The following is a 13,981-nucleotide window of genomic DNA, read 5'->3' as shown; positions in this document are numbered from 1 at the left end:
TGACAAATATTTCGAGGATGTTTCATGAGAGGGCGTTGTTTTGCCCTGAGCACATATCTACTAAGAAGGCACGTGTGAGTCGGTATTTGAGCATCTTGAGGAGAGATATTCAGGAGTTCGTGGCGAACTCGTCATATCGGACATTGGTTGAGTCGCAGACCAATGCCAGGAGGAGAGAGATTGAGCTGGAGATTCAGACCAGAGAGGAGGGAGAGCATCAGGGGAAGATAGGAGACCAGTGCAGTCACATCCGGCGACGAAGCGGGCTAAACCCGCTGATTCGAGAGCAGGAGGCCAGAAGGGCCGCACTTGTGGCAAGTGCAGCAAGAGTCACGAGGGATCTTGCCGAGCAGGGATTTGCTACAAATGTGGCAAGGAGGGGCATATGGCGAAGGACTGCCCCAAGGGATTTTCGGTTTGCTTTCATTGCAACCAGAATGGTCACCGGAAGGCCGAGTGTCCTCAGCTCACTCAGGGATTAGCCCAGGCTTCTGTTGTTTCTGCTTTATGTGTTACTGATGGTCGGTCGGGGAAGGCCGAGGCTCCGAGAGCTCGTGGGAGAGCATTCCAGCTGACTGCGGAGGAGGTACGTGCAACGCCTGATGTTGTTGCTGGTACGTATCTCCTTAATTATGTTATTTTGCGATTTGTTTATGCTTATATTGTGTTGCATATAGGTACTTTTCTTGTGAGTTTCGTGCCTGCCTTGGTGTTATTTGACTCGGGTGCGAGTCGATCTTTCGTGTCCTTATCCTTTAGTCGTCACATTATGTAACATCCCAAAATTCAAGCCCGAAAATTTCATTTTTAAATTAATAATTTTTAAAACATTTTACCATAACACTGTCAATAAAGCAACACATTACAAAATCATAATGTTGTGTCCCAAACCATGACATCAAAAATAAGGAAAATCAGAGTACAATCCCAGAAAGTCCGATGCGGAATCATGTGTGTGTGTGTGTGATGCGATGCTACGCCGCCGAATCCTTCCCCTTAGACGAAGAGGTACCTGAAACCAAAACCGAAACCGTAAGCACAAAGCTTAGTGAGTTCCCCCATCATACCACATACCATACAATATCATCGGTATCTTTCAACCGGTAATCATCGTCGGTATCTTTCAACCGGTAATCATCATCGGTATCTTTCAACCGGTAATCATCATCGGTATCTTTCAACCAGTAACTGTCATCGATATCTTTCAACCGGTAACTGGGGACTATTCCACCCCTACCACTAGCATACAACAACAATATATAAACATACAGTCAGGCATATCCGGGTACTGACCTACCCTTCGGTCCTAAGGACCGCTGTCAGGGAAACTAATCCCTATTATACACGTAACATATCATATAGATAAAACTCATGACCAAAGCACGTAACCAGACCAAGATAATTATCACAAAGACAATCATCTTCTAAATACCCCTCTTTGGTGGGCCGGCATTGTGGCCTTAGACCCACCCCTACTGGAAGGTAACTCACCTCGTACGAGTAGCTGCTGATAATGTGTGCGGGAAACCTCTGTCCGCTGCTGCTCCCGAAATCCTCCGGCTACAATCCCCACAAAACACTCAGTCAGAAACTGATATCTACTCTTAGGGTAAAATGACTATTTTACCCCCAACCAAGTCCAAGTCAAAGTCAACTTCCAGTTGACCCGACTCGCCGAGTTGGGCCATCAACTCGTCGAGTCCCTTCCCTTTACTCGTCCTTATCCACGACTTGACTCGTCGAGTTTGGCAACGACTCGACGAGTTCCCCTTCTTTACGAACATCAATGAACCTTCATCCGACTCGCCGAGTCGTATGAACAACTCGTCGAGTTCACCTTCAACCAATGAACAAGTCCTGACCTTGACTCGCCGAGTTGTATGAACAACTCGTCGAGTTCATCTTCAAACATAAGAAGATTGTCTTGGACTCGCCGAGTCTGTTCTAGCACTCGTCGAGTCTCATGAACTCCAGGTCTAAAACTAAGTCCAATGCGTTGGGTCACTCTTTCTATCCTGCTACAACCCTTATAACACCCAACTGAGTTCTTTGACCCTCAACAGATATGGGACTCAAAGCCTTGGACTCGTCGAGTCCCAAGAACGGACTCGCCGAGTCGATAACGCCCACACCCTAAATCCTCGATTTATGATGTACAACATTTGTCCAAATGATAGATCCAACCTCCTAAGCTCGATCTAGCACGTAAAGTTACGAACTTTACGTGCATGCATGGGACTTTTGAGCCAAAAGGCTCTAAAATGGCTCTTTTGTTGCATGGGGCCTTCCTTGGGTGCAAAAGCAACCCAAATCTGCCTTGTGACTCTCCCCAAGTGCTAGATCCGAAGTCTTGACCCCCAACCATGTTTGCAAATCATGGTTGGTCACCTCATATGGCTTAAAAGCCCTAAATCCTCTCCAAAAAGGGATCTAACAAACAAGTAAGCAAGGTACAAACTTTATACCTTTCAAAGACTGCAAATGATGAACCAAACTCGAATCCTTCAGTTTCCTCTTGATCCTTCTATGCTCTTCCTTCTTCCTTGTGAACAAAACCACCAAAATCACCACAAATGCCTTTAGATCTTCACACACTCGGCTAGGGTTTGCTATGGAGGGTATTTGGGAGCAATAGGAGCGAGTGGTGGCTGAAAGAGATGATTAAATAGGGTGCAAACCCTCAGATTAGGGTTTTGTCCAGTCAGAGCCTACTCGTCAAGTCTGGCCGCCGACTCGGCGAGTCCATCACTTAAGTCTCGCGTCCAATCTCACTCCTACTCGACGAGTTGGGCCTTCAACTCGCCGAGTCCTAGGCCAAAATGCAAAATACAATAAAATAAATTACATACCAGGAACCGAGTGCTACACATTAGTGTTAGACGTGAGGCGTTGAGTCAACCACTGAGGGTTTCTATTGTCGATGAGCATGCGGTCTTTGCCACTGATGTATTCCGGGGATGTATTTTAGAGATTTTCGGTGTTGAGTTTCCGATAGATCTGGTGCCGATAGAGTTGGGTGATGTCTGCGTCATAGTGGGCATGGATTGGTTAAGCCGCTTTGGAGCCGTGATTGACTGTGAGCGTCAGATGGTGACCATACGAGACCCTAGTGGGGGAGTACTTACTGTGTATGGAGAGGGAACTAGATCGGGATCAGCTTTCTGCTCTGCCGCTAGGGCGAGGTAGAGTCTACATCAGGGATGTATGGGCTTTTTAGCATACGTGATTGATACGCGAGTCGCCACTGAGGGGCCAAGTTTTATTTCCGATGTTCCAGTAGTATGTGAGTTCTCGGATGTTTTCCCTGAGGAATTATCGGGTGTGCCTCCTGAGAGACAGGTGGAGTTCCGGATCGATCTGATTCTGGGGGCGACGCCTATTGCCAAGGCACCTTATCGCCTTGCGCTGTCTGAGATGCAGGATTTGTCATCGCAGCTCCAGGAGCTGCTGGGGAAGGGTTTTATTAGACCGATTAACTCACCGTGGGGAGCACCGATCCTTTTTGTCAAGAAAAAGGATGGTTCACACCAGATGTGCATCGATTACCGAGAGTTGAACAAGCTGACGGTCAAGAACCGTTATCTACTACCGATGATCGACGATTTGTTTGATCAGTTGCAGGGGGCGTCTTGGTTTTCCAAGATTGATATGAGATCTGGGTATCATCTGATGAGAGTTTACGAGGAGGATATTCAGGAGACGGCCTTTAGGAATCACTATGGGCATTATGAGTTTGTGGTGATGCCTTACGGGCTCACCAATGCACTGACATCGTTCATGGACCTCATGAACCGGGTTTGCAGGCCCATGTTGGATCGGTCGGTGATCGTGTTCATCGATGACATTTTGGTGTACTCGAGATCCAGGGAACAACATGAGGAGCATATGCGGGAGATTCTTGGGGTATTGAGGATGGAGAGGCCCTATGCCAAATTCTCTAAGTGTGATTTCTGGTTACGAGAGGTCCAGTTCTTGGGACACCTCGTGAACCAGAATGGGATTTTGGTCGACCCGGCCAAGATTGAGGCAGTTATGCGATCGGAGGTGCCGAGATCTCCATCCGAGATCAGGAGCTTTCTGGGTCTGGCGGGTTACTATCGGAGGTTATCAAAGATTTCTCCAAGATTGTCGTTTCTCTCACTAGATTGACCAGGAAGGGTGCAACAGGCTTCATTCGAGACTCTTCGCCAGAGATTGTGCAAAGCTCCAGTGTTAGCCCTTCCGGAGGGAGTGGAGGACTTCGTAGTCTACTGTGATGCATCTATATCAGGGATGGGTGTCGTGTTGATGCAGAGGGGACACGTGATAGCATATGCGTCGAGGCAGCTGAAGCCTCACGAGACGAGGTATCCCTCCTATGATTTGGAGCTGGGGGTGGTGGTATTCGCCCTCAAGATTTGGCACCACTATCTTTTTGGTGTCCGATGTACCATATACACGGACCATAAGAGCCTGAAGTACCTTATGGATCAGCCCAACCTAAATATGAGATAGAAGAGGTGGTTGGATGTAGTGAAAGATTATGACTGTGAGATTTTGTATCACCTCGGCAAGGCTAATGTGGTAGCTGATGCCCTGATTCGTAGAGCAGCGAGTGCTCCGATCCGAGACGTGTGCATGAGGATGACGGTGATGACTCCAGTCTTAGATACCATCCGAGAGGCCCAAGTGGTGGTCATGAGACCAGAGAACCGTAAGAGAGAGCGGGTGATCAAGCAGATTTCTGAGTTTGAGACTGATAGTCGGGGGCTTATGACCTTCCGTGGGCAGATATGGGTGCCATATACGGGTGGAGCTCGACGTATTTTGATGGAGGAGGCCCATAGGTTGAGATTCTCGATCCATCCGGGGGCCACCAAGATGTATTTGGACTTGAAAAGGGATTATTGGTGGCCCTGTATGAAGAGAGATGTGGCATGGGTAGTCGAGAGATGCTTGACCTGTCGTCAGGTCAAGGCAGAGCACCAGCGTCCCCATGGCCAGTTGCAGCCTTTGGAGATTCCCCTGTGGAAGTGGGTACATATTTCCATGGATTTTATTACCAAGTTACCAAGGAATGCGCGAGGTGTCGATGCGATATGGGTGATTGTAGATCGGTTGACGAAGAGTGCTCACTTTCTGGCTATAAGTGAGAGCTCTTCTGCGGAGAAATTTGCCAAGATCTACGTTCGAGAGGTGGTGGCACGACATGGGGTGCCAACTACGATAGTGTCAGATCGGGGTGTGCATTTTACTTCCAGGTTCTGGAAGAAATTTCATGAGGAGTTGGGTACCCGGCTGCATTTCAGCACCGCTTACCACCCACAGACGGACGGGCAGAGAGAGCGAACGATTCAGACGCTCGAGGACATGCTGCGCACATGTGTTATGGATTTTGGTTGGAGTTGGGACACTTACTTGCCCTTGGCTAAGTTTTTATACAACAACAACCATCACTCCAGTATCGGTATGCCTCCCTTTGAGCTTTTATACGGGAGGAGGTTTCGGACTCCCATCTGTTGGGAAGAGGTAGGGAAGAGGGTGATAGGGAGCACTGAGATAGTGCTCAAGACGAAAGAGCAGATCCAGCAAGTCAGACAGAGGTTACTGACGGCCCAGAGTCGTCAGAAGAGTTACGCAGACCGACGACGTTTAGAGCTAGAGTTCCAGGTCGAATATTTTGTCCTCCTAAAGGTATCCCCATGGAATGGGGTGATCCGATTCAGGAAGCAGGGCAATTTGGGCCCTAGATCGGTCCTTTCAGAGTGATCGCTCGAGTGGGTAAGGTAGCTTATCGGTTAGAGCTGCCTGCAGAGTTGAGCCAAATTCATAACACCTTCCATGTGTCCCAGTTGAGGAAATATGTAGCCGACGAGAGGACAGTGGTCCTTTTAGAGGAAATTCAGGTTGATGATCGCCTGAACTACATTAAGAAGCCGGTGGCGATTTTGGATAAGAAGGTGAATGTATTGAGGAATAAAGAGGTGACCTTGGTTCAGGCTCAGTGGCAGCATCGGAAGGGATCCGAGTGGACTTGGGAGCCGGAGTCCGAGGTGCGTGAGCAGTACCCAGAGTTGTTTCCGGAGGATGACTTCGAGGGCGAAGTCTGATTCTAGTGGGGGAGAATTGTAACATCTCGACTCCCAGGTATAATATTTAAATTAAATTATATTCATTTTGTCATGGCAACTCGACGAGTTGGAGGCCCCAACTCGCCGAGTAGAGATTGAGATGGTCGCGTGATTTTTAGAGTCTACTCGACGAGTTGGGGGGACCCGACTCGACGAGTAGGAGCTGAGTGTGAAAACCCTAATTTTCAGGGTTTGCACCCTATTTAAAGGACCTCAAGTCCTTTACCCCGCCTCCCTCACCACCCTAACACGCTGAGAGAAACCCTAAAAGAGCCATTATCATCTTTGTGTGTGTGTGTGTGAGAGAGAGAGAGAGAGAGAGAGAGGCTAAAAGTGTGTGTTTTAGTGCATTATTGGAAGGATTTTGAGGAGCAAAAGGCTTGGAACGAGAAGGAGCCCTTGGATCCAATATTCTTTCAGTGTTAGCTGCCATTTGGAGGTAAAAAGCTATCACCTTGACCATTTGTTTGTTAGATCTCTTCACTAGCGAGTTTATGGCCATTTCCATCTTCTCTTTGAGTCCTTTAGTTGTTTGAGCATGCCTTGAAGATGAGACTTCAGATCTGGACAATATGAGGTCCCTTAGGCCAAAAGATACAAGCTTTATCAAGCTTTGGCCAAATTTCACACCTTAAACCCTCTATTGAGCTTTGGGTTGGCAAACTTAGCTCTAGATGACTTGCATGAACGTAAAGCTTGCAGCTTTACGTGTTATTTCAGCCTTGGGAGGCTAGATCTAGAGTATGGGGCCTTAGTTCTGCTTAAAAACGTCTGAATAAGAGAATGGATTGAAGGGACTCGAGGAGTTGGTTAGGGTTTTTCCCCGATAGTCTGGACGCGTTATGAACTCGGTGAGTTGATGAGACAACTCGGCGAGTTGAGTTGGATTTTCCCGATTTTTCAGAGAAACGAAGGAACTCGACGAGTCGCATAGATGCACTCGATGAGTTGGGTCAACATGGACTGTTGACTCGAGTGTTGACTTCCGTTGACTTTTAGGGTTTGGTCAAGTTATGGATTATGAAGACCATGGAGGGGTAAAATGGTCTTTCACCCTTTCCGAGAGTTAGAAAAAAGGGTTAGTTTAACATCTTTAGAGTTGTTGTTATAAAGTGTTAATTAGAGATGATTATGATATGTAGGCGAAGTCTAGACAGATCGTTGAGTACGAGACCTACTTGCTTACGTACGAGGTGAGTCTTCTCACTATACTTACCTGAGTGGTAATACTGTGTGATCGGAGGGTCTTATTTGAGTTATTGACCGGAGGGTCTTATTTGAGTTACTGATCAGAGGGTCTTTTGTGCTTATTCTGAGTTATTTGATATCATGCATTTTGTCTTTGTGATTTATGCGGTATATTATTCTATGCCTTATTGAGTTAGGACCGGAGGGTCCAAACCGAGTTGTGAGACCGAAGGGTCTTCACTGAGATACCGGACTGGAGGGTTCGACCCGAGCTGTGAGACCAGAGGGTCTTCACTGAGACACATGACCAAAGGGTCCTTATTGAGTTATAGCCATGAGAGGCTGATTATTTGTGTGTGGTATTTTGGGGAACTCACTAAGCTTCTTGCTTACAGTGTTTTGTGAAATGTGTTTCAGGTACCTCTCAGGGTCGCGAGAAGGCGCCGGTTTGATTGTACACACCAGCTTGAGATTATGTTTTGAGGATTCTTGGTTATTGTCAAACATTTTGTTGTCTTGTGTTTTGAACAACGTATACATTTGGGTTTTGAGAAATATGAGATTGTGTTTTATGAGGTTTTAAAAATAAAAAAAATTGTTTGAAAATTTAGAATGTTACAGTTTGAGGACGAAATCCAGTCACCCGGTTTTTGGGTTTTGGTCTATCTCTTGATCTTCTTTAAGTTAAGTGTGAACAAGGGTTTTGGATGAGTCACAACACCGTCACTTGGTGTTCGCGGTACGAGCCACACCATTTATTAGCGACGCAGTTGGTTGTTGGTCGTGCTGCAGTGACCTCCACAACCCAAAACCCTAGATCTCGGGGTTTTGAGCCCTATTTAAGGAATGTGATGTTTAGGGTTAGTAATTTTCCTCATCCCCCATCTCTAGATACCCTCAAACCTCAAAACCCTAGGCCTTCCCATCTCTTTTGGTGATCTTGGTTCTTTTGGTGAAGCTTGAAGTTGAACCAAGGAAGGTTTTGGTGTACAAAAGGCTAGATCCATGGATTACAAGCTTCTTAACCACACCTTTGTGCTCTGTAAGATTTTACGTTCCGAACCTTATGCTTGTTGATTGCTAGATCTAAGATCTGAAGTATATTTGGTCCTTTGTTTCATAATTTCTATAGAGTTTGGACAACTCTAGGTCTAAATATTGAATCTTGAGGTATTATGGACCCTTTGTAGCATTGAGAAATGGTTATTGTCTTTCATTTTGTGCCATGTACTGCTTTGGGTGAATTTTGAGCTTATTTTAGATACAGGGTTGGAGTTAGGTTGGTTTGATGCATGAAAATGGATAAAGTTGGAAACTTTATCCATTAAGCCCTTATATCGATGTATTCTGGAAGTTTGGTGCCTTGGACTAAATGTATTAAGAACTTAGGAAAGGTTGGATGATTATCGAGATTCGTAACGCGACTGTGGAGGTGTCGTGGTGCGAGTCATAATGGCCAATCGCGACTGTTTTGTCACTTAGTGATCACGACGTGACCAGGGTAGTGGTCGACGCGGGGACGTTGGTCGTTGACTTTGACCAGTTGACCGTTGATTTTTTGACTAGATTGACTTTTAGTCAAACTTGATATGTTTGCGCTATAGATTGAAGTTTGACCTATATTTGGTTTAGGCAGTTTGTGTAGCTTCTAGTGCGTGACTTCGCGTAGTTGGGATTTCAACTCTTTCATTCAGGTGAATCTTCCCACTATATTACTTCTGTCATGATTGGATCCTCTGTGTGTTCGATGTCTGTGTAATTCTATGACATGATTATATGCTTAGTTAGACTACTAAGATCTTGCTTGTTTGCTTGTATGTTTACATGTTTCGTTGGCTAATGGCGAGACCGGTGTTGCGACATTGTGAGCTAAATAGGCCGTTGGGTTGATGACAAAATTGGTGTTGCGGCATAGTGAGTCAAACATACAATTAGGTTGATGGTGAGACCGGTGTTGCGAAACCGTTAACCAAATAGGCCAATATTAATATGTTTAGTAGTTATTGTGATGTATGTGATATGTTGGGAACTCACCAAACTTTGTGCTTACAGTTGTGGATTAAATATTTTTCAGGTTGTGCTTTAAGTAGTGAGAAGGCTCCAGCTCAACCGTGACACATGCATATCTACTATGTTTATATTTTTCGACTTTCGCTGCTTCTGATGTTTTTGGATACTATGATTCTTATATGATAAGCTTTTGGGGAGTGGAACTATTGATTTTTCATCTTTATGGAAAAGAATGTTTTATTTACACTTTTAAAAAGAAAAGAATAATAATAATAATAATAATAATAATAATAATAATAATAATAATAATAATAATTTGGTTTGAAATTTGGGACGTTAGAAGTATACAATCATGGTTATGAATCCTTAGATCTAGTTACAAAGTAATAAGATCTAGTCATCATTCATATCCGACCACCATCCAAATCGAACATTTGGGGGTTGATTTTTGTATGGGATATCCTCCCTCGCTTTCATGAAGGTTTCAAAACCAATGAAAAACAAGTGAGAACATTGGAGGAACAAGGGTGTAATGAAACAAGAATGAACATCTAGGTTAGGGTTGATGGTAGATGTTTATGCTAAAAACGATGAACCAAATACCTTCGGTTTTAGAGATAAAGATGTTATAGGTTTAATCGTATTAAAAAACAAGTTGTGGTATCTGGTTTGCTATGGAAGGGATTATGTTTGTAAAAATCATTAACGTGAGGGTTAGGTTGAAGAAACCAACAACATAAGAAGAAAAATCTGAACATAAGTAATTATTTATCTTTATTTACAACGGAAAAGTATGCAAAAGACTTGATGGTTCTCGTCAAACCCATTTATCACTTTTCCAATGAACATATAAACAATAAAAGAAATCAAGAAACCATATAGAGTTGTCCCATGACGAAAATGGAGTCGTTAATGGGTAAGGTAATAAAGAAGACGGATGAAATGAGGGTGGGTTAACAATGTTAATTAAAAATTAAAAAAACCCTTGAAGAGATCCAATCGACGGGTCCCATCCTTTTTCTCTTATGTTCTCTCCTGGGAGTGTTCGGATGTGCTAGGCACACCCAGGGCCAGCCCAAGGGCAGGGCGAGCTGGGCCACTTCCCAGGGCATCAATGGACATAGGGGCGTCAAATTTTGTTTTATTCTTTTGGGTACGCATTTCATTTAGGCCCAACACATCTGTTTCCTGACAAGGGCACGATTTGAGGTTTGAGAAGGAAGAAGTCGAGCGGGAAAAATTAAAAGCACGCCTTAATTTTCTTGGTAAACGCACCTCACACGCCTAATTCCAAGAGTTAAGAGAACCGGATAAAATGAGGAGACGGGGAGCAGTATTAAACATCAACGGTAATTCTGATTTCTTATTTACACTACCGAGAAAGCCCAATTCTTCTTCTAATTTTTGTTCTGGTTAAGTGAAAGTCCAAAGCACTTGAAGCAGTATTAAATAGCAATAGTTGACTTTAGTTGTTTTATTAAGTATTGTTAATATTACTTTATTTATCTAATTTTAAAATTTTTTATTAGTATTGTTAACATAGGTTTTGCACTAATTTTGATCAAGTATTGTTAACATTGGTTCTGAATTGATTTTGATTTTTGTTAATCTCCATAACTTCATTAGTTTCGAATTCTGATTTTTGGAATTTTGTTAACGTTGATTGTTAATTTTGATTTCAGGATTTTTTTTTTTTTTTTTTAATATTGATTTTGATTTCTAAAACCCTTCATGCGTTTAGGACACTTGCAATACACCATTCATCTTCTTTTTTTTGCTTCTTGATTTAGTAGTTTTAGGCCCGATTCTTTTTTTCTTTATATATATATATATATATATATATATATATATATATATATATATATATATATATATATATATATATATATATATATATTGCACTTTTGCTAGTTTTGCTTTACAGGAAACTACACAAAGTTGTTGTTTGTTTACATGGTTAATTAACTTTACATTTTTTCATATGTTTTGTTGAAATTTATTGCTTTATTACCTATTCCACATTAATGCTTTCTTTTTTCTTTAGTTTATAGAAAAATTCATTTTGATTTATTTAGTTTTGTTGTCATGTGTTAAAAAATTGTTGACAACGTTAGAATATATATATATATATATATATATATATATATATATATATATAATCTTATTAAATATCATATTGCTTTTGGGATTATAAATTATGTTAGATGATATATTGATGCAACAAATGAGACTTTTTAATTCTTATTAACGATTTCTAATTTCAGGTTTTGGGTTATATTGAATATTATGCAAATTTTATTATTATTAAAGGATAATTGATGTTTTTGCTTCAAGAATTGCTTTGTAACATTTAGTTTGTAATGAATAAGTTATCTAATAAAAATTCTTTTAAGTAGTTGTTTTAAAAAATTATGTGATAAAATTTGAGAATCGTAGTTATGTTGTATAAAAATAAGGTATCGTCTTCTCTATTCGTCCGGGGCATGCATGGAATTCCATAGGACCGACCATTCCCCATGTAGGATGATCACAAGTCCATGGTAATGTGGAGGTTAGTCGGGCAAACCATGTCCAATATACCACATCCATGGAGGTTCGGTGTTTCTCAGGAGCATCGTGCATATGCGAGCTCGGGCACAGAGCTTGAGCTACTCCACGGTGCAGCCTCGTCCACTTTTTCCTTCTTTATCTCCCTCTCTTATTTTTCTTTTTGTGTCATAGGGGGTGCTGGTGCTTGGCACGCTATGCTTTAAAACTTATGGATTGGTGTGAGATAGTGAGATGAAGGTCCGGTGGTCCTATGGCGTGGGATAGTAAGCCGTATAGCCTTATAGGCTTATAAAGGTGAAGAACCACGTATATAACTTTTATCTATAATAATATAATATTCAATAAGGTTTACAACACTAAAAACAAATAAAAAATTAGATCCACAAACACACACCTAATCACTACTGCTGAATTAAACTTAAAATGAATTCTCTTTATTTTGTTGTTTTCTGATTGTATATTTTTTTCACTTGCAATTGCACCGCCAAACACTACTACACAGCCTACAGTACACCTTCATATACTTTTCTCCTCCACTTTGTAGACACAATAGAGTAATGGGCTTCAAATCCCCATGGCACCCAACTCCATTGATGATCTTCCTTGTATCCACAACCCCCTCCATAACCACCTCATCATCGCCGCTTCCACCTCCGCCGAGATCACTACCACCACCAACCAGCTCAACGCTCAAACCAAGCATGACGATCATCGTCGGAGTTGTCACCACCATATTCTCCATCACTTTTCTTATCCTCCTGTACGCCAAACACTGCCGCCGGTCGAATAACGAGTACCCGCCTAGAGGAGACGTCACAGCTGGTCGCTTCACCGACAGGGAAAACTCCGGGATCGACCGGACTATTATCGAGTCGCTTCCGGTTTTCCGATTTGGGTCTTTAAGTGGGCAAAAAGACGGTCTGGAGTGCGCGGTTTGTTTATCCCGGTTTGACCCAAGCGAGGTGCTCCGTTTGCTGCCGAAATGCAAGCATGCTTTTCATGTCGAGTGTGTGGATACCTGGCTCGATGCACATTCCACCTGCCCGCTTTGCAGGTACCGGGTCGACCCGGAAGACATTTTCTTAGTGCTGGGTGAAAACGATATTGAAAAGTCGCCGGAGGAAGTTAAAGCCGCAGAAGAAGAGAGAGAAATAGCTGTGAGGCGTGTTTCCGGTAGGCATTCATCGGCGGGAGAAAAAGGAACCGTATTACAAATCTCTGTGGAACCATCATCGCCGTTACCGGCAGCGGTGGCGATGGCGGGGAGTAGGAGATCTTTAGATAGTTGGAGCAGCAAGAAATGTAAAAAGCCGACAAAGAAGACGAAGAAAAAGGAAGATACGGCGCCGTTGAAAGCGGTGTCGGAGATTTGCGTTGACGGACAACACCGGAAAGACGGGAATTTGTTGGCGGCGGTGGAGGAGGAAAGGCGGAGGAAGAGGAGGAGCTTCGAGAAACGATTTGAACACCGGATCGTTGTGGGGACAACTACTGGGCCCCACAGGTGGAGCGACGTACAGCCGTCGGATCTGTTGTATTTACGATCAGAAATGATACTAAGTGACGTCCGTAGATTGAAAAGATCGAGACCGTCAGTTTTGCATGAGGGGAATAATGTTTGGTGGCAGAGTGGCAGAGGTGTAATAAATTCGAGAAGTGTGTCGGAAATGACAGGTTTGAGTAGGTTTGGGAGTAATGAGGAGGCTGGGGTATTGTCGAGGTGGTTGGCTCGGTTATCCGAACCTAAATCCGGACGTAACTCCTCCTCGTCGAATGTATAGCACAATATTTTTACCCTCTCTACAAATTTATTATTACTTCTATATCTCAGATTTATTATAACTTCAGATTATACTAGTATTAGATAGTATATCAAAACGTTAACCAACATTTATGGTTATTTAAAAAGTTCAGAAATTTTGTTTGATTATTCCATCATAAATTTGAAAATAGTGCAAGGGCTCTTTGGTGTCGTTTTTAGTTTTTCAATTAAGAAATAGACTTTTAATTTTTTAGATTGAGAGATTTGATAATCGTTTAGCAGTCTATTAAATTTTTTAAAAAATGAGTTTTATTTAAATAGAAAAATAGGAACATGATCCAAAAATATCATAAATTTCAAG

General features: G+C 42.9%; 1 protein-coding gene across 1 annotated transcript; it reads left to right on the top strand.

The window, feature by feature from the left end:
- Positions 1-12,301: 12,301 nt before the first annotated feature.
- On the top strand, positions 12,302-13,688 carry ATL43 (RING/U-box superfamily protein). The gene has a single exon (XM_079063323.1). It carries the CDS (start codon positions 12,416-12,418, stop codon positions 13,637-13,639), a length of 1,224 nt encoding a protein of 407 aa, XP_078919449.1. The 5' UTR covers positions 12,302-12,415; the 3' UTR covers positions 13,640-13,688.
- The last annotated feature ends 293 nt before the right edge of the window (positions 13,689-13,981 follow it).

Source organism: Lactuca virosa, chromosome 8 (genome assembly GCF_052849685.1).
Source record: "Lactuca virosa cultivar CGN04683 chromosome 8, Lactuca_virosa_CGN04683_v6, whole genome shotgun sequence".
Taxonomy (NCBI): Eukaryota; Viridiplantae; Streptophyta; class Magnoliopsida; order Asterales; family Asteraceae; genus Lactuca; species Lactuca virosa.
The sequence above is the reverse complement of the archived record's forward strand: the minus strand, read 5'-3'. Positions and strand labels throughout refer to the sequence as shown.

Bases quoted from the DNA above. Each gene is read 5' to 3' on its own strand.
- ATL43 (XM_079063323.1), top strand. From the start codon at position 12,416: ATGGGCTTCAAATCCCCATGGCACCCAACTCCATTGATGATCTTCCTT.